This window comes from Odontesthes bonariensis, chromosome 15, assembly GCF_027942865.1.
Source record: "Odontesthes bonariensis isolate fOdoBon6 chromosome 15, fOdoBon6.hap1, whole genome shotgun sequence".
Lineage (NCBI taxonomy): Eukaryota > Metazoa > Chordata > Actinopteri > Atheriniformes > Atherinopsidae > Odontesthes > Odontesthes bonariensis.
The window spans coordinates 16,859,187-16,885,874 of record NC_134520.1 but is presented as its reverse complement, the minus strand read 5'-3'; the positions used below and the strand labels follow the sequence as shown (position 1 = coordinate 16,885,874).

The following is a 26,688-nucleotide window of genomic DNA, read 5'->3' as shown; positions in this document are numbered from 1 at the left end:
ATGTTTGCTCCTGACCGTAAAGCAAAATAAAAAAATAGTCATCAAGTCAGAATGAGCTTCATGTACATTTTAGCTGTTTTATAGGGAAACTAAATTTCTCTGAAATGTTATACAATAAGTCTTTAAGTTAATTCTTGTTTCCTTTAAATTGTTTCCATATCGATAATGTGTGTCACATTGGAGCAGATGGATTCATCTGGTAATCTCCATTAACTGCTTGTTTCTAAAAGACCAGAGTATAGACTCATAGTCCAATGGTCAATAGTCCAAGTCTCTAAATGATCAAAATGATTTACAGGGGCAAGCAAGAATGATGAAACTTTGGTATGGATGAATTAAATGTTTATTAGAATTATGTCTGATCAGATTCGATTAATCAGCCAAGCGTTTCAGCTCCACTGACTTGATAAAATCTAATGAATGACAAGATTTCATAAGCTTAATATGCAAAGCATCTACAGTAGTTAAGATGAGTAAAGACATTATTTTCTCCTGAGATGTGGAGTCATTGAAGCAAATAGTATAGAATATTGGAAATACTTAAGCATGTTGTGCTTAATTGTATTGTTAAGTTAGATAGGAACTAAGTAAGCACAGTTGGGGTTTAAACAGCCTTTTAATTATATATTTTTTTACCTTAGTTAAACACACAATAGTCCATAGACACCGCTTTCATGAGACCAAATTAACAACAGTGGCTTTTCAGAACTTCAGTTTGATGTACTGGGAGAGTTTCTATTTCCATTTTCAGCGCCATATGGTAGTCACCTGAGTTATCTCGCACCACTTTAGTTGCAACCATCAGTTTTAAAATGGGGGTGATAGTGGTTATATGTGCAAGTAAAATACAATTAGATGAATAATTATAGAACTTTATGCCAAAGATATGTTCATTTTTTTAATAATAAAACCAAACTCACTAAATTCTAAATCTAAATCCGTGCTTGTAACTAATGTCTAGTATTCTTGCCTGTGACACTGCCTACGCTCTTTGGTTTAGTCTTTTACCGGAAGAGTATGTGTCTGTTTACAACAGCTCAGCTTTCGCTCCACATTAGCATCGCTGATTTGACAAGCAGCTAACTTGAATTAGTTGGTGTTTTTCCAACAGTTTGATATTCTGTTCATTCACTTAGTTAAATTAGCGGAACGCTGCGACTAACATGCCTTTTTGGAGGAGACAGAGCTATCGACAAGCGTAGCAATGACAAGCTGGCTAACGTAGCGACGAAGTTAGCCAGCAAGGCAACTAACAGCACCTGCTAACTCCACATACAGCGGTTGGTACATCCAGTGCAGAGATTCAGGTATGTTCGCTTCACTCTGTAACAGGTGTTCATAGATTTATGTTTGACGATAAGTGTACTAGTTTATCTCCCGTTGCCCCCACGTCGACCCTGCAGGTCCAGGAAGAAGCGCGGTCATGGGTGCGGAGAGCAGCGCGGTGCGGGGCTGTACTCTGCTGGAGGAACCACTCCTGACTCTGCCTTCCGGACTCACCATGTACTCTGCGATTCATCAGGATGGAAAGCCTGCCTCTGTGTTTGTTCACAAGCGTGGCAATGAAGACAAAGTCAACAAAGCTGCCAAGGTGTGCATAGTGAGGCCTCGTCCGAGTGCGTGCAGCCTACGAGTCCATATTAAACACTACAGTACTTATTCAACAGCTAAGGACAAAAATCTACATGCAACAATCTGTATACACTTTTGCTTTCTCCGCCTCTCTCAAATTGAACAGTAAATCTGCCATGAAAAAGATTGCCCTAACAAAAAACGCTTCATCTCATCCATACATGATGTGGTCATTTATGACAATTTTCATGTATGACTTGCTTTTCCATAAACACTGAGCTCAGACAGCTGTTGGCTTTTAACATGATCAGGGCAGAACTTTTGCCTCATTGAAGCTTCACCTCGAAATTAAGTATTGGCTGTTGTGACACTCAAAAAAGTAAAAAAAAAAAAAATCTTTGCTTTTGCTTGGCATGGTGTTCGTTAGACCAACAGCAGTTCAACATTAAACACCTAAATCATCGTAAGTTCTGAAAGAGATATAGAAAACTTTCTTCCTAAACAATCGGTGTGCTTAGGGCTTAGTTATCCGTTCTGAATCGCCCACGTCAGGGCTCAACACTGTTTTTTTTTTTTTTTCTTTTCACTAAAAGTGTGTTGCTCCTACCTGAAACTTAGTGAAGCATGGTTCGTACCAGCTGCATGATCCGATCCAATCCAGCTTTATTTATAAAGCACTTCAAAGTAACCACGGTGGACCAAAGTGCTGTACAAAAGAGTAGGTAACAGACATAATACATAGGATCTCTGTTAACTGGTTGACACATCAATGTAACTGCCAGTGAACTGTGCATATGCAGTCTAGTTTCTCAGAGTCTCTCTATTATCTTTTAACAATGAGCTGTAACCCATTAATTGCAAGTCTTCCTTCACAATGTGACACGCTGGGCTGAATTTTATTGTTGTTTAAAAGCTTTTCCTCACATTAACAAGTAGATTTCGTCTCCACACATGGCGCCTAAATACTGTTCCTGAACGTTGACTTTTGCAGTTGAGGTGACAAAACTAGTTTTCTCTCCAGATGTTGGCTTATCTGTGAGTAGTAGTCAAGACACATTTCGTTCTTTAGAAATATCTTAGTCAACGTAAACCATGTGAGCTACTCCAGTTGGAAAAAGTAGGTATTTGCTCTTTTTTTTTTCCAATATAAGATCACCTCCTGATTCCATGTCTCATCAGCAAATGAGGACTTTGGTAAGCCATCTTGGACTGGATGCAGCTAACCAAGCTAAAACCATGTCTCACAGATGGGTTCTTGGACTGGAATGCAGTGCGTTTTCCTTTCTTTAGACACAGCACCTCTCATCTATGCCAAAAAGCTATGGTTTTGTGGCAGTTGTTCTCAAGATATTTATCTCCCCCAACAACCCAACGGCTTGTCCACATGATCTGTAGCAAATTACAGATAGTGGAAAAGTGCTTTGGTTTTCCGTTTGCAGCCCGGCTATGCACACTGGACGTTGTCGTCTCATTTTCTTCTGATGATGAAGCCACAAACAATAACATGAGTAAAAGTGAGGTAGGCCTTAAGTTTCCCTGGGTCACTTTGTGACCTCACACACTTTGTTCTTTTTGTCTGCCGCGCTGACGTCCTCAGAGATCTTTTTGTGCCATGATCCACTTTGTGTTATGAAGATCCAGCTTTGATGCACTATCAATATGCCAAAATGACTCATATTTTTGTAAGCTGGTCCCTCTACGGTTTATCGTTAGAATACAGTTGTGTGTTTTATCTTTTCATTCAAACTGCACGAGATTCACGTTTTATAGAAACATCATACATGCCCTCTCTTAATTAACCTTTAATTTCCTGCAGCATCTGAAGACACTCAGGCATCCGTGTCTGCTGCGCTTCCTGTCCTGCTCAGTCCAAGATGGAGGCATTCATCTGGTAACTGAACATGTGCAACCCCTTGAGCTGTTGCTGGACAGTCTCTCCCCAGAGGAAATCTGCGCAGGCATCTATGACCTTCTGCAGGCACTCGTCTTTCTGCATGAAAGGGTGAGCCAGAAGAAGAACGGCGTGCTCCCCTTGCTTGCTAATAACTATTGTACGGTTATCTCAGTGCACGGAGTAAATAAAAGAACAATAAACAGGTCCTGAACATGCCGTGGTGTTCGTTTTTCTGCCGGTGTTAAACGAGCATCTATCTCCTCCTCCAGGGCAAATCGAGCCATAACAACGTCTGTATTTCGTCTGTGTTTGTCAGTGAAGACGGTCACTGGAAACTGGGAGGGATGGACACCGTCTGCAAGTTCTCTGAAGCGACTCCTGAGGTAAGAGGGATAATCAAATTTATCGCCAACAGTCTGTGGGTGTATCACCCTGTTATTTTTAAGAAAGAAATGTGAGGGGGCAGACAAGTATGGGCTCATATCAGTTTACTGGTTTTGATTATGCGCATCATTCAACCCTGCAGTTTCTCAAAAGCATTTGCAATGCAAGGGAGGCCAGCTGTGTTCCTCCAGAAGAGCAGGTGAGCAGGTTAAAGGTCAAGATGAACAAGTATCATAACTTTCCGCCCTATTCACAAGTTTTAAAGAGGCAATTTGTTGACAGGTTGAGGGCTTTAAAATCCTTCCGGACAAACAAGCTCATGCTCGGGACTGTTACTCTTTTGGAATGATGGTGGAGGCGCTTATCCCTCTCCTGAATGATTACGGTTGGCATAAACGATCGATTAAAATCACGTTGCATACGTCAGATTTCCCCTACGTCCTCACATATTTGCTTTGTTCACTTCCAGTGTCGCAGGACCTGTCTGACAGCCTGAAAAAAACCCTACAGGCAGGGTTGCTGAATTCCGATCCCTTGGCTCGTCCTTCACTGAGCTCCTTGCTGAGTCATGACTTTTTCAGGTTTGTGTGGTGAATTTTTTTATTTTTTTGCTTTTGTTGTTCTCAATTTGGCATGAGAATCATCTTCTTTCAAACTCTCTAATTATTGTGTGAATAGGAATGACTTCCTGGAAGTGATGAATTTTCTGAAGAGCCTCACTCTGAAGACGGAGGAGGAAAAAAATGAATTTTTCAAGTAAGGAATTTATTTTCCATTTTGTATCCAGTGTTTTTTTCCACGCCAATCTACACTTTATCTTTAATCGAACTACTGCTTACTTTTTACAGCACCCCATAATGTGCTGCTTGTGTATTTGTAGGTTTCTTCTGGACCGGGTTCAGAACCTTCCTGAAGAGCTGATAGCTACACGCCTCGTCCTCAAACTCCTCAACTCTCTCGTGTTTGCAGAACCAATGGCTGTCAAGAGCTTCTTGCCACATCTTCTACGGCCGAAGAAGGGTAATGTGGCATTTTAGCACACTCCTTGTTTTAGCGAATCACTGAAATGAGAAACCTCTTTAGTTGGTGCTCAGACTCTTCTTTATTTCACCTATGTGGACAGATCCCAGCCGCGGTGGAAGTGGTGAAGATTGCCTTCTGCCCGTGTCCCTTTACCGTAAACACGTGATTCCTCAGCTCCTCAAACTCTACAAAGTCAACGAGGAACACGTCCGGATTGTGCTCCTGGCTCACATTCACATGTATGCCGAGTTCTTCTCGCAAGATGAACTCAAAAACCAGATCCTACCTCAGGTGAAGTGTCAACGTCGAAGCACGGCGTCGATGAGGGTCGAAATTGAGGAAAATGTTTTGGAAAATGCTGAATGGATGAGAAAATTGATTGTCATGTCAGAAGATTTGTTCAATTTAGTGCCTGGTGGCTAATGAAAATTCCCACCAGACCAAAATCTTTCTTTTTTTCCCGGTATGTTACAAAATGTGGCGTCCATCTTGTTTTCTGTTTTCAGCAAACATTTGAATGGAAAGAAATTGCAGACTGCTTACACAACTTCGAACTGAAGAAGATTGAGCCACGTTACCATTAGTTCTGTTTGTGTTTTTTTTTTATGCTCAGCGTATTTCACAAGGCCTGAAATAATTCAAGGGAAGCACACAGTGTAACTGCTGCAAGCATAGAGACACTCTTACCCACTTAAAGGAGCTAGAAGTCAGGGGGGGTGTCATTGCTATTATGCTATTTTCTTTCACTTGTATAACTCTTTTTTTTGCTGGCGGCAGGTTTTGCTGGGAATGAGAGACACGAATGATTCTTTGGTTGCCATGACGCTGCAGAGTCTGGCGGTGTTGGTGCCCTTGCTGGGAGCTCAAGTGGTTGTTGGTGGAGAAAGAACCAAGGTCTTTAAACGCACCACACCCAGCTTTACAAAGTCTACAGAGGTCACCCCTGAAAGTAAGCAAGGTTAAGCTTGATAAAAATAAATGTGACGTAAATGCGTAAAAGGAAGCTGTGTCCAGTCTGTGTGCCAGTGTTGAGCTGCCTTAGCTAATGTGGTTCTTTTGGAAAATGTTTCAGCTCAGCATGATCTCAAGTCTTTCATTTGACTGTTAATTCCTGGAAGGGTAAAACTATTTTAAAACCAGTCTCCAAAACAAAAACTCAAATTTCTCCCTCAGTAAAGAAATGATCAATGAATCAGTGTAGTGACATGCATGGAAACTTAACTGTTTCCAAGCAAGAAGTAGCAGCAGTAACTTGGACCATCTGCAGTACAATAATACTCATCTTATTTTGTTGGTATTCTTCAGCCTCACCTGTCCATATCGTTGGAGCTTCCCACCCTCAGATAGCCCAGCCTTCGAAAGCTCTGAATTTGTTCCCCAGACCGTCAGAAAGTGACGGCGTGGTTCTCGGTCACATGGGTAAATTAGCAGATGCTCTGAAGACGCCAAGCGTTGTTGTACCTACATCAGGTAGGCTCCCTTAATACTAATGATCCCCATTAACCTGCTTTATTGCAGCTTGCAGCTGAAACTCTGTCCATGTGTTCTCTATTGTGTGTTCCAGATGTCAGTAGACAGATGTCTCTCCCCTTGAATGGCTTTCATCAGGACGGTGGGGTGGAGCCACAGTCGTACAGCCCAGAGCAGACTGACAGACGAGTGGGTGCCGTGGAAGACTGGCCTGACTGGAGTGACCACGAGGATGGTGAAAGTAGAGATGGACACTCTGTCCAGATCCACATTCAGGCCGCAAAGAGAGTCGATTCAGTTAGCAGCCAACACGCACGTCGAAACACTGAAGAGGAGCCGTGGGATGACTTTGAGGACGCTGAACCTACCTCAGATCTCTCCCCTACAGCTCCCTTTTCAGATTCAGTTGTTCTTACACCACCCGGGGAGAGCACTTCGACTACATCCGCGAAACCTTCTCCCGCACCATTAAGACTGGATTCCTCCAAACCCCTTAAACTGACCACAACGCTGCGCCAGTCCGCACAGAACAAGAACATTTCCTCTTGGGACAATGCCTGGGTGCAAGAGGATACAGACTCCCAGAAAACACACAGCCCATCAAATCAAGAACCCAAAGCTACTGTGCCACTAAAGATTGGTGGAATCGGAGGTCTGGGTGAGGAGTTCACCATCAAAGTGAAGAAAAAGGTAGAGCAAGACCCAGAGTTGGATTTGTTTGCAGACATGGTACCGGATATCAAGTTGTCCTCTCCAGCTGTGCTGCCACTAGAGGAGGGAAGTAGGCTGTCTGCAGCCTCTTCACCAAACACTCCATCTTTGCTGGTTGACTCACCTGTTGACACTTTAACACTCACTGCTAAGTTTGCAGCAGCCAACCTCTCAGAGGTGAGTGTTTTTTTTTTTCTTCAGATTTTAATCGCTGAAATTTTTATTTGGTCAGATTTTTTATATATATATATATATATATATATATATATACACACACAGCTTGACAGTAGTCTTTACAGACAGTATAAGATGCTGATAGTTCTTACTAAATCTTTTATTCGCTGACATCAAGTATCAACATCACCCCTTCACACAAAATGTCCGCAGATATGCTGAGATTTTTTAAATCACAGATGTACCTGCTAAAACAAGCCAGTTAAATGAATTCCTATTGGCTGAGGCAGCATCCTATTGGCTGGTGTCACTCATTGTGCTGGACTGGTACCCATCATTACCACTGCCACGAACAAGCATTTGAACATCAGCAATGGACCTTGAACTATCCTTCTGCGTTTTGGATCACAATTTCTTTTAAACTTAACATTGTGACAAAAGTTGTTTGTCATTTTGACTGGACGCAGGAGTCAGCCCTACAGAGTGGAACTAAAGGGGGGGTGCAAGCCGCTGGGGGTACTGGTGAATTGGGTCACATCTCTATCGGACAGGATGGCACTCCCGTCTGTTTCACTGTCTCTTTGTGAGACTCTTCATTTAGTAAATGGTTTTTAAAACTTTTGGGGACCGAGAGCACTGAATATCTCCTGCAAACGACACGCTGCATGTCCAACCTATCGTCTTAAGGCATGTTGAGTTTAAACTGGAAGAATTTAGTTCTTATATTTAAACTATACCTCTTAGTATTGTCGTGGAAAGTATCATTCATATTCTTTGTCTTAAGATAAGGGGGTCAGTGATAGGATGCCACAGTTCTCACAATCAAAGCTAAAAAACAGACACGTCTGCATTCAGCTCGACAATCTATGCTTGAGTGTTGTTAATGTATTGTATTTATATCCTTAAATATTTTTTTCTTCATCGTCAAATGTACCGCTTAATGATTTATCATTTTCCCTTCTTCCTCTCCCCTCAGATGGAAACAGATGGCTGGGGAGATGGAGATGACCTGAACTGGGAGGATGAGAATTCCTGGTGAAGGCATCTGACACACAAACTCCGTCTGGAGCAAAACATTTAACCACTGGAGAACTTAAATCCACACACCACATCTGGGGCCACATCTGGGGCAGTAAACTGGAAGTAGCTTCTCATTTAACACGATGCAGTAAGAATGATAATGACAGGGAGAGGCTGGATCTTGTTCTGCTGATTCTGACATTTATCTTCAGTGTGTTTATTTCTAGAAGTGGCTTTGAACAGGAAGGATTGGCTGCCTGTCAGATGGTGCTAAACATGGACAAAAGAAGCCATTGATAATTGTTTGCCAACTGACATTAATCACCTCAAGATGATTTAGGTCCTAAACGGAGGTGAATGTCACCCTGTTTTCATTCGCTCTTAACATTTTTGTTTTTTTGGGGGGGTAGTTTTTTTTTTTTTTTATGTGCCAATTCGACTTTTGGCATTAAGCTCAAGATAACCTCTTGGTAGGAAATGTTTCCAGAATGAGTAAGGTTTGATTTACTGAAAGCTTGCACTATGAATGAATGTGAAACAGTAGAGACATAATTTATTTGAGCTTGTTGGTTGCTGGTGAAATAAAACATTTTACTGTATAAAATGGATCGCTGTCTCACTTTAAAGTAAATCTGAGTTTGTGAAGATAATGTTTCTGCTAAAAGAAGAAAAATATTTTTGGTATTCAAATATTTAATAAACAGTAACTTGAAGAAAATTTAACAGCAAAAAAAAGAAAAAAGGTAGGTAGACTTCAACAGGGATTAAATGCAAGTTTTTTTCGGTACAGGAAAAATGTCGCGTGAGGCTGGAAATTAGGGCAGACCTGCTATGTTGTGTGTCTGACTGAAGTGATCCGAGTTATGAGGGCCTGCAGCCCCTGTAGCCTGGACTCCAGCCACAGTGGCGGTGGTGTTGTACTGTTGGCTTTACCCTCAATGAGACCCTGAAGGGCTTTCAAAGCGCTCTCGGCTGTCTGGATGTAGAGGCTGTACTCCTCTTCTGCGCTGGTCTCCTGCCGCGCTCTCTTTGGGCACGGCTGAGAGGGAAGAAGCAATTACGGAGGGGAAAAAAAAGCAGATCTTGTAAATCAATTGATCACTATATTTGGCTAAGTAAAGTTTAATAGCACATACTTGCATTTAAATAATTATAAGCAAATATCTGGGAAGTATAAACCACAGAGCAGGGGCCTCGTGTACAAAGGGCGCGTACGCACAAAAAACGTGGCTTACGCTCTTTTTCACGGCAAAGTTCAGATGTATCGAGTAAAATGACAGTGGAAATGTGTGGTGCCTCACGCCAACTTCATGGCTGGCGTACGCACGTTTCTACAGCTGTTGATTCTTTGGCGACACTTAGAGGTGATGTTGGGAAACTTACAATAAAAAATGTGAAAACAATTAGTCCTCAGACGGAGTGATGTGCACATTTTAGACGCATGAACAATTAACACACCCATGTGTCTGCAATTACACGAGTGGTGCTATGCATACCATTAAAAACAATGGCTGCTTTAGCGGTGTTAGAAGACATTGCAAATGGTGCAATTCGAAGAGAGTGTGTGTTCAGAGACAGAGAGGATTTGCTAGCACATGATGGCAACTGGCTCATCAGCCGCTTTAGGTTCCCAAGGGCAATCCTGGAACTGTGCGCAGCGCTGCGGCCGGCGCTGGAGCGCAACACAGCCATGCACTGCCTCGGCCCATACAGGTGATGACCTCATTGGGGTTCCCAGCAACCGGGGCATTCCAGAGGGAGCTGGGACTGTGCCAGTATACCCTGAGCCAAGCCGAGCCATGCCAGCCGTGTGGGATAGAATAATCTGCATCTCAGCCAGGTATATCAAATTTCATACAATGCAGGCCAACATTAAAGCGCAATTTGCAGTGAGAGCTGGTTTTCCTAATATAATCGGAGCTATCGACTGCACACACATTGCTGTAAAAGCGCCATCACATGATGAATTTGTATGTCAACAGGAAACATTTTCATTCGATCAATATACAGATCATATGTGACGCGCAAATGCAATTAACCAACATTGTGGCGAGGTGGCCTGGTTCAACGCACGATTCATACATTCAGAGTAACAGCATTGTTGGGAACAGACTTACAGGGTGGCACTGTGCGCGATGGGCGGCTTCTTGGTGAGTAACTTTATTCGCGTAATTGTCCTAATATTATTCCCCGTTACGTGCATTGAGCATGTGCGCCCCCAATTTCTATCCCATCTTCACAGCATCATTACTAGTCGGTGGTTAAAGTTAGTGGCTTGATGTTTTTTGCTGGTTAAACTTCAGCTTAAGATCTTTCTAACAAGCCCCTGATCGTCTCTGTGGGCAAATGTTAATAACCCCGTACGTAAAGTGTGAAATACCTTAATCACGCTCACCTTTACCCCGGCGCACTTCTGCACTAAGTTACTGTATGATCACGTTTGTTGTGAGTTACACAAATACATGGGTACATATTTACCTTGGGGGTAATCAGTCACCCACTTGTGCTCCCACCACCCCTGAGAGAGCAGTGTCACCCATAATTGCGCCGACTCTCTGTTCAAACAGGGTGGGCCCCTCTTCTCCTGTCCCCTCACATGTTTTGGCCACACTTTGGCGGTGAGCAGCCATTCTACGCTTGACGTCCACTTTAATATCGGACCACTTCTCCACTTCTCCTTCACCTCTGCTACATGCTGTTTATAAAGTTGTTTTGTAACGTCCCCATGCCAGTAATGTGAGAACCATGCATATGGTTTTGATGGTAAGGCTTGTGACTTTATTGTCGGATGGTTTATAAAGTGGTGTGACGTTTCTGCAGTGTGCAAGTTATTGTTTTACGTGGAAGATTTAGCTCTTGCCCCTAGCCACCACGTATTTGGTTAGCATGACAGGCTACGCAAACAGCGCTATCTCCACACAGGGAGCGCCGATTTGCACCGGTCTGTGTCCTACCGTCAGTATTTGACAACCTCTAGCAATGGAAATGCGCTTCAAATGCCCCGGAGTTCCCCTTTAACATTGTAGTATATTGATACTATAACTGCTTAGCTTAGTTTATGTTTAACCACCGCCATCTAGTGGTCATTTGGTAATACCCTGAAGTTAACTGGTTGTGCGTTGTCTGAGAACGGCAATAAAGAAGGGCAGACGTGTGAAAGTTGGTCTCCGTGTTCCGTATCTGTTATGGATATATTAACAGCAATATAATAGTCCAAAGTTATTACAAACATGGCTACAAACCTCAGAATCGGCCACAGCTTCAGCAACCAGTTTGTTGGAAACGGTTTCTTTGTTTTCCAGATTCTTGTTGTGCTGCTGAATGACTGTTGTCTCTTGTTTGAGCCTCTCTAGCCGTGACTCCACATCTTCTTGCGCATTCGGCACCTACAGCAAAACACGGCACTCTCATTTAAAACCATGTGTTGTATCTTAGCAGATCTTTGTCGCACTATATTTTGACATGGCTTACCTTGCTAAGATAATTGACCACTTTGGTCTTCGTGCTTTCCACACATAAACTCTGGGAAATAACCTCTTCGTGGTTTGTGTTCTTAATCACCAGAGGGACACATCAAGGTTCAGTTTAGGTTTCAATCACTTCCATTTTGAACATTAGCATCAGTTGAGTACTTGCCATACCTCTGCAAAATGGGAAAAAGCCTCTAGGGCATGCTGATGCAGCAGCCATGATTTGTCAGCTAAAATGACTCCGAACAGGCTACTCAGCCTGGGAAGAATCTGGCTCTGTGGGACCCAAAAATGTAAAAAAAAAAAAAAAAAAAAAAAAAAAAGGGATCAGAAAAACATTTTAAAAAAACCTATAATGTCAAGTTCTAAAAATGTAAAAGAGCAAATAAAACAATTTTTTAAACTGTGCAAGAATCAGTCATCAAACTTTCTGTTGATATCTTGTGTGAAGACGGCGTGGAAGAAGAAAATAAAATCATCATTCGTTATGTGCTGGTTTGATTACCTGGCTGTCCGGAGGGACAAATATCTTCCCCAAAGAAGAGAGGAACTCCAGGGCAGCCAGCAGCAGCTGATCCTCACAACTGGGAGAAACCACAGCATCCAGACACAACAGAGCCTGAAATGATACCCAGCAGTCAACAGCACCATCCTCCATTCTTCTGCTGCTTAATGTGGAATGTGAAAACTGGAGCGTACCTGACAAATGACTTGTGGCTCAACGTTTTTCACTACAATGGCTGTTGCCAACAAGAGCAGCTGCAGAGTACGCTGGAGGACTGCATGGGTCTGCAACTGCAGTATGACAAGTTACAAAGATACGAGTCTCGCTTTGTTGATAGTTTTTTGGCGGGTTTTTTGTGAGCGTATACTTTGCTCTCACCTGATCAGAACTCATTCTTAACCAGAGTTGTGTGACTATCCTCACTGCAGACAACACACACTGTTCCTCTGGAGATGTCTGCCCTCGAACCACCGTCAGCAAAGATCGCAGCAACACATTCTGGGAACAGAAAGGACTCGCTAAATACAAAAATACAGAGTTTCCATCATGATTTCTCAACCCTCCATCCTTTTCTTTGTTTTTCTTGGCCAGAAGCAATCTCTCTTGAAAAAAAGATAAAGCCCACAAGCGACTTCTACAGAATACTAGTCATCGGAGCTTGAGAACTAATCTCATGAAAGCACCGAGATCATAGACGAGCATGACTTGTTGTTATCGGTCTTAACGAGTCATCCATTGTCAACAGCTGGCAAAAAGTTTATCTTGCTCTTCACAATGAAACTGAAATTTTATTTAATATTGGTCACTTTCTCAGAATATACAAGTTAATAACAGGAAGGGGGGGAGACACATGAGCTCATTTCGGCTTTATCACATTTAGTCCTCGGCAATATGTCTTGACGCCGTCACTCAAGTACAAAGACACCGAGTTATGCTATGCAAAGCATCGGTAAAAATAAAAAATAAAATAAAAAGTCTGGCAGGTTGTGATTATGTGAGATTCCTACACATTTTGTAGGTTGTCCTCACCACTCTTTCAACTTGTCCCAGCTTGTACCCTCCATTCTGCCAGTCGGCCAGAACCTTTTGAGTGAGGCTAATCATTTCCGTCTCGGCACGGCGACGAGCGTCCTGTGAAAGCGCTCGGAGAAGGATGTGATGCCATACTGCATGGTTCTCCACCTCAGACGGCGGGAGCTGCTCCACCAGCTCCATCTGGGAAAGCAAATGCTTCCGATGAATTAAAAAAAAAAAAAAAGGGATCCTCTACAATTCAGTACGTTTTGTTTTTACGGACAATAAACATCAGCATCATCATAAAAAAAAAACATTTACCCTGTTGGCTGGTGCAAATAAAAAAAAAAATTATGCAATAAACCTGAGCAGAAAAAACTCAACCGATGATAAATTGATGAGATGCATCTGAATTTTAATACAAAGCTGCAAAGAATCAAATATAATGACACTCATTTCAACTCTTACGATTTCTCACCTGGTGGCTTGGGGTCATAAGGAAAACCATGCGTTTCAGCAGCACACCCAGGTGAAACAACTGGTGACACTCAGAGGGGCATGCTTTCACCTAGAGGAGGGAGAATCAGAGGGGACCGTTTAAAAAAAGGCTCAGAAGAGGAAAAGGCATCAGGACACACAGCATTCAAAAAGGCTGAGAACTGCGTAAGAGGTTGGTAAGAGGTTTAGGATGCAGATAATTTGGTTGATGTAATAAAGTCTCTAGTTATGAAGATGTGTCAGTCTCTGACTGTCAAATCTGTTGAGAAGGCACAGAGGACTGAAACGCAAACCGATCCATAACCCTACCTAAAGAGATTAAGTGTTTTTTAGATGTGTGATATTTAGATCCAGATTTAGACAACATACAGGTCTGCAATAAAAAAAAATTTAAAAATTGCAAGTCTGCGGCATGAAGGTCTATTGAGCATCTTTATGTTTCAAGTTTCAAACCAAAATGAAGCAATAACACAACATTGCATCTTTGTGTAGGCTCTACCCACCAGCTGAGCGATGAGAAGGACGTGATGTAGGCAAAGTTCTGCGGTTCCATATCTGTGAGCATACACAAAATCAGCAGTTGATTTGTTTTAGTGCATGAAGAAAAATATAAAAAATAGATAAATGCTCATAACCAGCCTTTGGTGAAACCGTAGCTATAACACATCTAAACGTGGCCGCAGAAGCAGCAGCCCTGACCTACATGGAACAACAGTGTAGATGGAGACATTTTTAGACTGATGCAAATTACTCATATCTGAAGAAAAAAACTGTTTGTTTATACATGTTGCAAGAGAGTTTGTGAACCTTCTGGAACTACCTGGATCTATCACTCCTCTTCATCTAAGATACAATCTAACTAATGATTAAATGACTCTCCCAAAGAGTGGAGGCAAAATGAAAATTGCAGCAAAATGACAACGTGCAATTCTCAAAGCCATGCTCGTGAAACTGCTGGACAACTCAGTTTAGCAAATAAACTGTCCTGAGCCAAGTACTCTGTAGGTCCAGGAGACACTTTTTTTCTTTTTTTTTTTTTTGAGGAATAAATGTGGAAAACAAACTCATGAGCCTATCAGCATCTTCCCAGATAGGATAGTTCTGAAAGCAAGCACTGAAAGACATGAAAGTAATTCCTGAAGAAGAGCTTGCGCCATCTTTATCTTTTGGATGTCCACTGCAGTTGTTTTGTCTTTTTCCTTCCAGGAGTTTGCTTCCGGTTACAAGAACTACCAACCAAAAATGTGTAAATAAAGACATCACAGAAACGTGGATGAACTGTAACGGTTTTCTGCTGAGTAATGGTTTAAAAAAAAAAAAAAGTAAAACATCCTTTTAATCGTTGTGTAAGGCTCATAAGCAATGAAGCAAATATCTCTGAAAAAAGAATGCATGCATTCTTAAATGAAGGACTGTTTTCTTCCACCCAGCGCTGTCAGTGTTTATTCAGTGTTCTCCATCAATATGTAGCCCAGGCTTCATAGAGCTGGATATTAGTGTAGTGTTAAGTGCAAATTATGCTAATAGTTATGCTAATTTCGCCACTGTAAATTCTCATTGACTCAAGCTAAGGAGTTAGCATCATTGTGCATGTGTGTGAGAGAGGAAAAAGACCTAATTTAAGTTTATTTTTGCGAAAAGCAGTTATTTTTTTTAATGTTGAGGTAGTGCAGTGACAATTGTTACAACAGATGAGAAGTTAAGATTTATTATTTTTGGTTGCACAGCAGATCTGTTGATGTATATAGGTTGTATTTGTGTTGTGATTTTACACCAACTGAGAGGTTATGGCCTATATAAAGGAATGTTTATTGATATTTATTTTAATATGGCCTGTTCAACAGGTCAGGTTTTTATTTAATTTTATATATATAAAAATCAGATTACGATTTGATGAGGATTTGAGGATAAGAGAAAAGACGTTGTGACCAAGGCTGACATCACCGGAGGACCGAGTTGGAATGAGCAGCACTGCTGCTTCTTGAGGAACACCCGTGGAAGAGAATCTAATTTATTGCATGGCGAGCCAGGTTGAGAGACAGAATGGAACGTTCCTTCCGTACCTGTGGTGTGGTAGGGTATATGGATCCTCACACATATTAAAGGGCCCCAACAAACTGACACTGAGCTCATAAATGAAGACTCAACCCAAAACGACAGAGGATACATTTTGTTTTTTATGCGCGCTGTTTGCTTTGTTAGGACAAAAAGGACAGAATGAGGAAAAACATTTGGGTCAATTTGTTTTGCTTTGTTATTTTGTTATTTTGCATTGAATAATTATAGCTATGTTTCTGGTTTGGAAGAAAATATAGAAATAGATGTTATCTGCAAACTAAACTGTGTGTGTGCGTGTGCGCGTGTGTGTCTCCGTCTCAATATTGGCATTCAGTCCCTGGACCAAGAGTGAAAACCTAGATATTCTAGTACTGGTCTGTTTGAGTTTTGTAAACTATTTTGTTCGTTGTAGTCATACTTACCTAATAAAAAGGGGGTTACAAATACATAAGAAATACAACCATTTATTATTGTTAGTTTTATTTTTTGTGACTTAAATTAAGGTTCTATTTCATTTTGGGTTTAATCTTTGCAGAAATCCTGGGAGTCCTTCAGGTTTTGATAAACTGTTTCTTTAAAAGTTACCCTAACGAAAAGAAAAATCAATTCCCTGATTGGTCCACATGAAAACATTATGCTCATTCTCACCGTGCTGAAAAGCACCACACATCTGTTGCCAGCATTGCTGTGGGAGTGTCTGGCTGCAGTACAGCATCAACCAAACAACGTTCCTGAGAGGGCGAGATAAAAAGGTGGAAGGAAGTCAGATAAAAGGGGGGGAAAACAGCAGAAAACGCCTCAAAGACCCTCATAATGAAAGTGAAAGGAACACTTGCAGTGAATTAAATGAATCCCAGCAAATTAAATGAATCCCAGCTAACAACCCCATTGCACTGTAAACACATCCCACCCCCACACCTCCCAAAAAAGAAGAGAAAAAGAAAAAAAACATGACGTCAAATTAGTATCTACTTCATACTGAATTTTAGATCAAGGTTTCCACGTAAAAATCCAATGATTACAATGGAAAATGTTTGTTTATAATATGCTGAATATAAGCTTCTTAGACAAGGATCCCAGTTTTTTTTGTTTCAACAGACTTTAAATCGGCAGGTTTTGAAGGAATATTTGGGATTGTTGTCCTGATATTTTTACTTCTGAACACTAATGTGAAGACCAAGATCTAAAATTCAGTATGAGGTGGATGTTAGTTTTTAAGTAACTTAATCAAATGCGGTATCATTTAAAAAAAAAAAAAAAAAAAAAAAAAACATCTGCATACTCTGCAATATGAATAAAAAGCATTTTGGATCAACTTATATTGTATCATTAAGGCTCTACTTATTATAGGTTTGACCAACAAAAACAACATCCTCGTCGTCATCATCAGCATGAGAACTCAGAGCATGATAGAGTCCAACCTGGTTCCAAGAAAAATAAAACCCCACGGAGATTAAAAATCTCTTTTACATACTATAACAATAGATTACACACAATCTGGCAGATGTGACTGTGTGTGTCTCACCAGGACAGGGAAGTACACAGGGGGGAGCACAGCCACACTGGCACAGAGCTGCACACAGATATGGTGATGCAGCGTGACTTCAAGCTGGGCCTGACCCTTCAGCATCACCCCTGGCAACAGCACTGGTACCCTTCGCTCAGTTAAGCATTGTCGGAAACTCATTAAGATAGCTTGGTAGAGAGGAAGTCTACAGTGGAAAAAAGGAGAAGGCAAAAGTAAAAGTAAAAACCATCAAGTGATACACTCTTTAACTTCTCAGCATATAATCATTTTCCAATTAGGCCAATCACGCTCAGTAAAAATACAACTATATAAATAAAAGTATCAAAGTCGCTTAAACATTTTGACTGCATGAGAATGAGAAAAAACTATCAAATAAAACAAACAAAAAACCCAACAACCCTCGACCCCACAACAGTTGAGCCCTGCGATCAAACACGTCAATAATCAAAATCTTGCCGGTTACATTAACGATAGAAACCTTCATCACCTGGGTGTCTCCTCGCTGAACTGACTGCCAGCGTACCAAAGCTGTAGCACTTCTTCAGGTTGGCAGGCCAGCTGACCCATGATGCTCACCAGCAGGAGACACTGAGGGAGCTCGTGTTCAGGACTCAAACCTGCAGGCGGTATGTTGAAGGTTTTACTGAACAAGTAGAAAAACCAACAGCTAGACCCACAGTGTCAACATCCTTTGACTAATGTTTAAGAAACCACTATTTTCGAACTGTACACATTTCGAGACGCCCAGTATTTAGGTGGAGGCAAACTCAAGACCTCTCGTCTCATTTACGGCAGCATATAGCCAGAGTGGCGGCCCGTGAGAACGCAAGTGTCAGCAACATTCGCGTCGGACTTCTATCTGGAATTTTTCCGCCGAGCCCCTCCAACTAAAACCACCAGAAACTCTGCGGAAAAGCCAATGGAAGAACATGTCAGCAAATACTTTGGAGCATTTGTGGCTGCTGTGGTAGTAAGCATGTGTTTGTGCTGGTGAGAGTTTGTCCTTTCTGCTGACGCGTGTGCTGCTTTAATCTCACTCTCCACTATTGTCGATGCGTACAAACATGGACACGCAAGTTTTTGACATGAGCTCTTGGACACGAGCTAAAGACAATCACGCATCTGCTCCGTTTCAACCCGAGCAGCTTTCTCGTACTAAAATGCTTGGGTTGAAGTCGCATGGTGTCGTCTTCCGTCTTTATTAAAAAGAATAATCCAGAAATTGCCTCTTTTTTCACACAGCATCATTTCTGAATCACGTGCCCCCCCCCTCCCGTCACATTTGCAGCCGGGAAATCGAATCCCCAACATAAAGCCTCCTTCTACGATGTGCTTGTGTGAATAGCAACTGTGGAAATAGGCCAGTGTGAAAACGGCTTGTGAGATGCAAAAACAGTATATCAATAATGCTCTGATGCAATATACTAGATGTACTAATATACTTTTTCCAAAACCATGCTTCCACTAAAAAAAATAAGGAAGCTGGGAAACATCCATCAAACTAGTTTAAAACTCGTTCTAAACTCACACAGGTCCTGCTTGAGGACAACTTCAGCAAAGGCCTGTAAAGGCAACAGCTGGAGCAGGAAGGCATCCATGGGAACTCGAGCTGCAGCATTCAGCTCCCCAGAGAGAGCCACGGGAAGGGATGCGGCACCCAAGCTGGGAGGGAACTTGCTGAAAGATATCAGGCTCATTATTACAATCAGACACACAACATAAATCAGAGGATAAGGTGTGGTCTGAGGTTGACTTGTAAACAGGCAAACCACACGTACTTGATTATCTGGAGGTAGATTTGGTGAAAGTTGTTACAGCTCTTTGTTAGAAAAAATTTAAATTCCTGTTAAAAAAAGGTCAGAATGAGGAAAAACATTTAGGTTAATTTGTCTTCTTATGTTATGACATTAACATCTGTTACGAGGAGTTGCAAAATCATCCCAAGTTCCAAAACCTTTATGTAATGAACCAAAGTGTTGGCGAAAAATCTGCACATCTTCGCAGTTTTCTGGAACAGCTTGTATTCCGTGCTTTGAGTGGACTCCTGTGAAAGGGAAACGGAGCATTAACACAGAAGGGAGAGTCAGGTCAAGTCTGCCTTTGATCTTGCACCGTTATAAAAACAGAAGGACAAGGCATCAAATCACAGGAAATAAGAAAAATCTGTCATCTATGTAAGGCAGACGTTAATATCAACTGTTACAGGAAGAGCTGCCATAGGGATAACACCAGATATTATCCACTCAGTCAAGGCAAAAGCGCAGTACACTGGGCTGCCGCCTTTAAATAAATGAAGAGCTCAGGACATACCCATTCATTTTGAGTGGTTGTGTCCAAATGTTTGACAGCAACAGCAAATTAAGATTACATTAATTCACTAATGAACGAAGAAGGCTGCATGGAAAACAAAACGTTTATGCCATAACACCATCAAGAAAAGGAACGTAATTTGAGAAATAAGTACGATATGTCAGCAGCACTAATCAAGTAACAGTAGTTATATCAAAAGACAACCAATCAGAGCTGTCCTACCTGTAAATCAGCAAGCTTAATCTCCTCAGCCAGCTCAACGCAGTTGTGGAAGGAGGCCAGCAGGTTGTCACACAGGCGGTTGCTGATGTCATCGTGATGTAGACGTTCCTCTACCAACGACTGGTATTTCAGGCTCTGTCTGCAATCAACAAAAAGAAAAATAATAATGAGGAGAAAAAAAATAAAAATGTAAGAACTTGAATTAAGTCATCTAGTTATGAGAATACAAGCCGAACTCGTCATTTTCCACAGTAACATAGCACGATCAGTAACAGGATTTACTTGATGAGGAACTTCCACGTGTTTGCATGGAGTGCTATGTCCAGGTTGGAGATAACAGAGCAGATATCCAGAAGACTGTGAATCACTGCGAGAGACGAAAAACTTTGAATTAGTAGAGGACATCGTGAAATGTGCACAAGCGTAACAGGGAAGGGCTTCACAATGAACAACGCGCCGATCAAAGGCAAATAGGATACCAGTGCACACACGTCACACAACAAACCTGTAACAATGTCCGAGACCTCCTCCTCTGAAGCGCTGCTGTCCAGAGAGACCCTGTCCAGGATCTCCAATAGACTCTTCTGCAGGGAATACGCCTCCTTGAAGAGCCCCTGCAGCAGGTCTGCCACCAGGGACAGACGGCCACAGTAAACCACCTCACTATCCTGTCAACAACATACGCCGTATGCTTGAATTTATTTCAATCCTTAATCTGTTTCACTACCTCTTTAAATGAAGCAGAGCAGTTAAAAATGAACAGCAGCTGCTTTCATGTTTCTTTGCATCTTTAAGTGGTCTCTGCAAAATTAAGATGATTTATTACACTAGACGAAGAGAAGAAACATGGGATGGTTGTAATTTGCAATCACTGCGTTTCAAATTTGTTTTCCACCTATATCAAGATTTTCATTTCAGATCCTCCAGGAATTCATGAAATATGTTTTCAGGGCAACTCCCTGTCCTTAATTTGAGGAAACAAAGTTTTATTGAGAGGGCATCGTGGGGCAGCAGCCTATTTTCAGAGGGGTTTTTGCCTAATTAGGAGGCATCCAGCCTCCACTAGCGTGCATGTTGGAGAGAGTGAAAGCTGCTCTGCTTACTCTGTTTTTCTATTTATTTCTTGTGGACAGAATGACTATGAGGTGCAGGGGAATTCCATTTTGCTGGCTTAATGTGATAAAATGCGATATCAAAACAGATTTTTCTTGTAAATGTTCTCTTTCTGGCTCTGTGGTCTTTTTTCCAATAATCAGTCTCAAAGTATGTGTTAAAAAAAAAAAAAGAAGAAGAAAGAAACTCAAACCATATTCTTAGTTTCATTTTGCACCGTTTGACCACAAAAAAAGAAAAAAAGCTCTGAATTTCTATTTCGACTGGAGGATTTTAAACAACAATAATCAACTATAAAATCAATTTTTTTAATTCCTGTTTCTAAAAAAACAGAAAATCCAAAAGATGCACAACAAGATTGCAAATATTTGACCTGCTTGGAAAGTGTGCTGTCCAAAAAGTATATTACAGCAAAACTATATATATTGTTTTTTGTTTGTTTTTTTTAAATGGGCACAGGTATAGCAGACAAGTTCGATGCAGACCAAAGGCAGCTTTTCTGGAGAAAAACTACCAACTGTGAGGCGTTGCAGTGGATATGTGATGCTTTCTACGATGAATTCAACAACATATAAAAGGATGCTTCAAGAGAATAAGGCCATTTTTTACAAAGTTGAAATTTAACTGCAACTTCAATAAGATAATGATCTCAAGCACACGAGCAAATTCATTGAGGACTGGTGATGGCCAAATATTTCAGACTCTTATTTAACCTAAAAGGTTAAATACTACCTTCTGAAGTCAAGGATGTACTCACTTTGCCAAAGTACAAATATAACATCCACTAATATTTTTGTTACACAGATGATCATAATGCTCATTTTTCTCTATTGCAGGCACTATTTAAGAGAGGATCAAATGGTTGCTTCACTAAATATGTCTTAGAAGTCAAATATCTTCCGGCAATGTACTTTTTCTTTTTTTACACAACGAAAAGATCGTATCATAACAGCCAACAGTAAAGTGAACAAGCCAACCTTGCAATGCTGAAACGTTTCCCTCAGGACTTTAAGGATACAAGTTGGTAGCGAGCGGATAACGTCAAGGTCGGGGGCTTCTTCAAATGAGCCGACATGACGCACGCAATTGGACAACGCGTCAATTATCTGCATCATTGCCTGAAACAGACAAACAGAGAAAAATAAAAAAGAGAAAAATATGCACGGAGAGCTTTAGAGCAGCCATTTTGAATCACACCATGTCATAATACCTGTAGAATGTTCCTCAGAAAGGAACACAGTTCAGTATTTTGACTTGAAAGCCCCCCAACTTGATCCATGATTTCTTTCATCATGCCGTTAAACATCGTCACAGCCTGCAGACATTTATGTCAGATAAAGAAAGCAACAATTACTAAGATATTAAGTACATTTATTAAGTAAGTAATAAACTTGAGTTTGGGTAATCTTATGTTATAGTAGCAGCCATTTAGTTGTATATGATATATACTCATAAAAGGCACTCCCATACTGAATCCTCAAATCAAAGTACTTCCATGTTTACCTTCGGTAAGATCTTAGAGAAGCACTCATCTTCCAGCTCTGACAAACCAATATGTGGGAGGAACAGCTCTGTAATTATCTTCAGTATACCTGTGAAGATGTGGTATTTCACAGACAGTTTATAGTAAGATCACCAACACTGTAGAAGGCACAAAGCCGTTTGTCAATTTAAAAAAAGGGCAAATAAAAACTTACGTATGTGATCATCCCAACTGTCTGACTCATGATGCAAAGAGTGCACACAGTCAAGGAAAAGCACAGTAGTCCTGTGAAATTTATACCCACTAACAACCATGTTGGAACTGCAACAACAGCGCAAAAAGTAAGACAAATATGCACGGGGAAACAAAAACTGCTACACATTTTCAACAAGTTAATATTTAATCATTCCGATGGTAAGCAGGACTACTAAAATTGTGTATTATGTCTCCCATCAGCAATTAAACATAGGCTTGTTATTCTACAACGGCAGATAAATCGGCTATCACTACACTCTCCAATAAAAATAACAACAATAACTATAATAATAGTAACATTGACGAATTGAAGCTGTGCGCCATGAGCTCAAGACAATGTAATTGGCAAGAGCAGACAGTTAGTTTGAGAGGATATAGTGAGTTTTGGGAGGACAGACTTTAGCTCCTGGCGACAGGTTTCCTGGCTCCACTGCACCACCTCATCCAGGAGAGAAGTGTTGGTCTGGGACATGATGAAATCAAGACACCGGCGAAGGTCAGCGCTTCCCAAATGACAGGAATCATAAGACAGTCACTTTGTCTGTGAGTCACTGAAAGGAGTTCTGTTCATAATTATCAGTGTTTGCCTAACAAGCTGGTGGTATCAACAGGTCATTTACAGCTAGACGAACCAAGACGAATGTTTAGCTAAAGGTAACACTTAGCGTTGATGGTACGCCAAGTCTCCTACCATATATGCGAGAAACCTTCTGTTCAGAGGCATACAAGTACGTTCGTGTTCCTATAACTTAGCGTCTGCAAATGTGACCATTTTTACTCTGTTTACCACTGAAACGTCAAAGACAGCTAATAAGAACAGTAAACGGTTAACTTGAGAGAAACAGACCGCGCGCCGTTGTTTGAGTCGGATATGACGTGTTGTCAGACGCGACTCATATCCTTACGCTGATTGGTTGAACACCAGAACATTAATCCAATAAGAAAAGCGGACTGGTGCGGAGCGCTGCATATAGCAACTTGCAGAGTAGGCTTCAAAAGCAGTTATTATATATTTGTAAATATCATAAATATAAAGCTATTATGTCAGTTCTGTGACAGTGGCCAATGCATTTATTTTGTTAGAAAATGCGATTCAAATGTTAATACCACATGATGATATAGGCACAACAAGAATCAACAAGTCATGACATATTATACGTAATTAATTTGTTTTTTCTCTCACAAAAAATAGCCAAAATGCAGAAGCAGTGTGTGAAAAACTAAGAGTACCCTTGTGCTTCCAGGGATTAATATAGCTGCAAGATGCTGCTGATCAAACGCACTTACATGAGCAAGTGTGACCACCCCTGTAAATAAAAGACGTTTTGGCAGTTTGCTGGTATGGAGTAGGCTATTCGAGTGGTTGTTAACACAACATAAATAACGAGAGACATCAGCAATGATTTTAGAGGAGCAGTTGTTGCTGCCCATCAACTTGAAAGGGTAATAAGGTAATTTCCAAACAATTAGGAGGTAAGTATTCTACAACAAGGAAGAATAAATCCTTAATACAGTTGGCAGTCTTCTCAGGAGTATATGTTCCAGCAAGTTCCCTCTAAGGTCAGACCTGCAGTATTCTGAGAAATTGAAAAAAAGTAATTATAATTTACAGCTTAAATTATACAGATCCCAATTGGTACATTAAATGTTAAAGTTCATGACAGAAAACTAAGAAAAAGGAACAAGTGTGGGATGATTGGCAGGGCAGCCTTGAGAAAGCCTCTCCACAAAAGCATGTTGCGTTGCTTAGGTCTGTACCTCTGGAACAACGGGCCTCATTCACAAACAGTTCTTCAGAACAAATTTGTTACTTAAGAAAAAAATTGTCATATTAAAATGACCAATTAAAACCAAACAAGTACTGTATATGTGACTGGGACGTTTAGGAATTTACACAAAGTATTTATAAAGTTATTAGAAGAATTTGACCATTAAGCATCTTATTGATTCAAGCTGATTGTGATCTGAGTGACCTCACCTGGTTGGCTATTGTTAAGCAGTAGCATAAATCCCGCTGCTCCTTGATGCCGCTTTCTTTTCCAACAGCCTGAGGTGTGAGTGGCTGCTGCAGGAAGTGACTGATTTCTCGTTTGGGAAATAGGACTTAACATTAGGCACCTTAGGTTTCTGTCTTCCTTGGCAGGATGTGACAATGGATACTTCCTTCTGGGAGGAAAATTGTCTGGGACAGAGTTTTTTGTAATGTCTGTCAAAACAAAGCCGTTCGGACTTATTATCAAATCAAATCAAATCAAATTTATTTGTATAGCACATTTCATGTACAAACAGTTCAAAGTGCTTTACATAAAATAAAAGCATTGCAGCAGGGAGTGCAAGAAGCATTAAAAATACATAAAATAATATAAAGAGAAACAAATAAAATCATTTAAATTAATTAAAATCAGGCAACAGTCTAGATAAGTTAAAAGATATTTCATGCATAGACACATGAGAAAAGAAATGTTTTTAACCTGGATTTAAAAATGTCTACATTTGGTGAAAGTTTAATCTCCAGTGGCAGTTTGTTCCACTTGTTTGCAGCATAACAGCTAAATGCTGCTTCTCCATGTTTAGTCTGGACTCTGGACTGGACCAGCTGACCTGAGTCTTTGGATCTAAGAGCTCTGCTGGGTTTATATTCTCTGAACATATCACAGATGTATTTTGGGCCTAAACCATTCTGGGATTTGTAAACCATCAGCAGGCTTTTAAAATCTATTCTGTGACTGACTGGAAGCCAGAGTAAAGATTTTAAAACTGGTGTGATGTGTTCAGATCTCTTAGTCAGGGTTAAAACTCTAGCAGCAGCGTTCTGGATGAGCTGCAGATGTTTAATGCTCTTTTTGGGAAGTCCAGTTAAAAGAGCGTTACAGTAATCGAGTCTACTGGAGATGAATGCATGGATGAGTTTCTCCTGGTCTTTTTGGGAGAGGAAACCTTTAATTCTGTTAATTCTAATTCTGTATTACAATGGAAGCGTCTCACATAGATTCGGGTAAATGCATATGAAAAAAAAAAAAAGCTTGTCAGAAAGAAAGCAGGTGTTGCTTATTCCATGCCACACAAATAGTCATGAACTGACAACAGTTCGATCAAACTTCGACATTTGCCAGGTAAAAAGATGAAGCAATGCACCCATAACACATATAGCCCACATCATGCATACAGCAGGATAACAAGCTTCAAGGGGGGTATGCGGCAGTCTAAAGTTTAAAAAAATGAAAATCCATGTTGCCAGTCCACAAACACAAATGAGCATGCACACGCACATGCACACCTAACGCTGTGCATGTTTTGGCAGAAAGATGGAGGCTGCAGTCCTATAGAGTCATTGTGCGACTGCTTAGAGCAAGTCAAAAAGTGGATGAACCAAAATTTCCTTCAGTTAAATCAAGAAAAAACTGAGGTCATTGTGTTTGGCAACAAAGAGAAGAGGTCAGCTGTCAGCAAACACCTTGAGTCACTGTCTCTAGAAACTAAAGAACAAGTCTGGAACCTCGGCGTGCTGATAGACTCAGACCTGACCTTCAACAATCATATCAAATCAGTCACCAAATCAGCCTTTTATCAACTTAAGAACATATCTAGAATTAAGGGTTTCATGTCCCAAACAGATCAGGAGAAGCTGATTCATGTTTTCATCTCCAGCAGACTTGACTACTGTAACAGTCTTCTAAATGGACTCCCCCAAAAGAGTCTCAAACAGCTGCAGCCCGAGTTTTAACCAGAACAAAGAGATCAGATCACATCACCCCAGTTCTCAAGTCTTTACATTGGCTACAGATACAGAATAGATTTTAAAGTTCTACTACTCGTCTACAAATCGCGGAATGGTTTAGGTCCAGAATACATGAATGACATGCTAGCAGAGTATAAACCCAGTAGAGCTCTGAGATCTGCTGACTCAGCTCAGATAGTGGAGCCCAGAGTTCAAACTAGACACGGTGAAGCAGCTTTTAGCTGTAATGCTGCACACAACTGGAA

The 26,688-nt window shown here is 41.0% G+C and overlaps 2 protein-coding genes across 2 annotated transcripts; one reads left to right on the top strand and one right to left on the bottom strand.

Moving 5' to 3' along the window:
* The first annotated feature begins 1,011 nt into the window (after nucleotides 1-1,011).
* Nucleotides 1,012-8,849, top strand: scyl3 (SCY1-like, kinase-like 3). Its single transcript, XM_075485251.1, has 14 exons — nucleotides 1,012-1,307; nucleotides 1,404-1,591; nucleotides 3,389-3,574; nucleotides 3,736-3,849; nucleotides 3,993-4,049; nucleotides 4,133-4,235; nucleotides 4,320-4,431; nucleotides 4,529-4,606; nucleotides 4,731-4,870; nucleotides 4,974-5,164; nucleotides 5,651-5,822; nucleotides 6,179-6,343; nucleotides 6,438-7,231; nucleotides 8,205-8,849. The coding sequence occupies exons 2-14, from the start codon at nucleotides 1,424-1,426 to the stop codon at nucleotides 8,265-8,267; spliced, it is 2,343 nt and encodes a 780-aa protein (XP_075341366.1). The 5' UTR covers nucleotides 1,012-1,307; nucleotides 1,404-1,423; the 3' UTR covers nucleotides 8,268-8,849.
* firrm (fignl1 interacting regulator of recombination and mitosis) lies at nucleotides 8,440-24,934 on the bottom strand. The gene is made up of 24 exons (XM_075485250.1): nucleotides 23,081-24,934; nucleotides 22,664-22,703; nucleotides 22,470-22,558; nucleotides 22,177-22,281; nucleotides 21,944-22,084; nucleotides 20,359-20,521; nucleotides 20,136-20,220; nucleotides 19,854-19,992; nucleotides 19,276-19,365; nucleotides 19,100-19,164; nucleotides 18,850-18,998; nucleotides 17,809-17,938; nucleotides 17,319-17,505; nucleotides 16,442-16,524; nucleotides 14,239-14,290; nucleotides 13,716-13,805; nucleotides 13,253-13,438; nucleotides 12,602-12,721; nucleotides 12,418-12,513; nucleotides 12,224-12,337; nucleotides 11,890-11,994; nucleotides 11,720-11,800; nucleotides 11,491-11,634; nucleotides 8,440-9,287 (listed from the first exon to the last, which is right to left on the bottom strand). The coding sequence occupies exons 1-24, from the start codon at nucleotides 23,174-23,176 to the stop codon at nucleotides 9,078-9,080; spliced, it is 2,760 nt and encodes a 919-aa protein (XP_075341365.1). The 5' UTR covers nucleotides 23,177-24,934; the 3' UTR covers nucleotides 8,440-9,077.
* Between the last annotated feature and the right edge of the window lie 1,754 nt (nucleotides 24,935-26,688).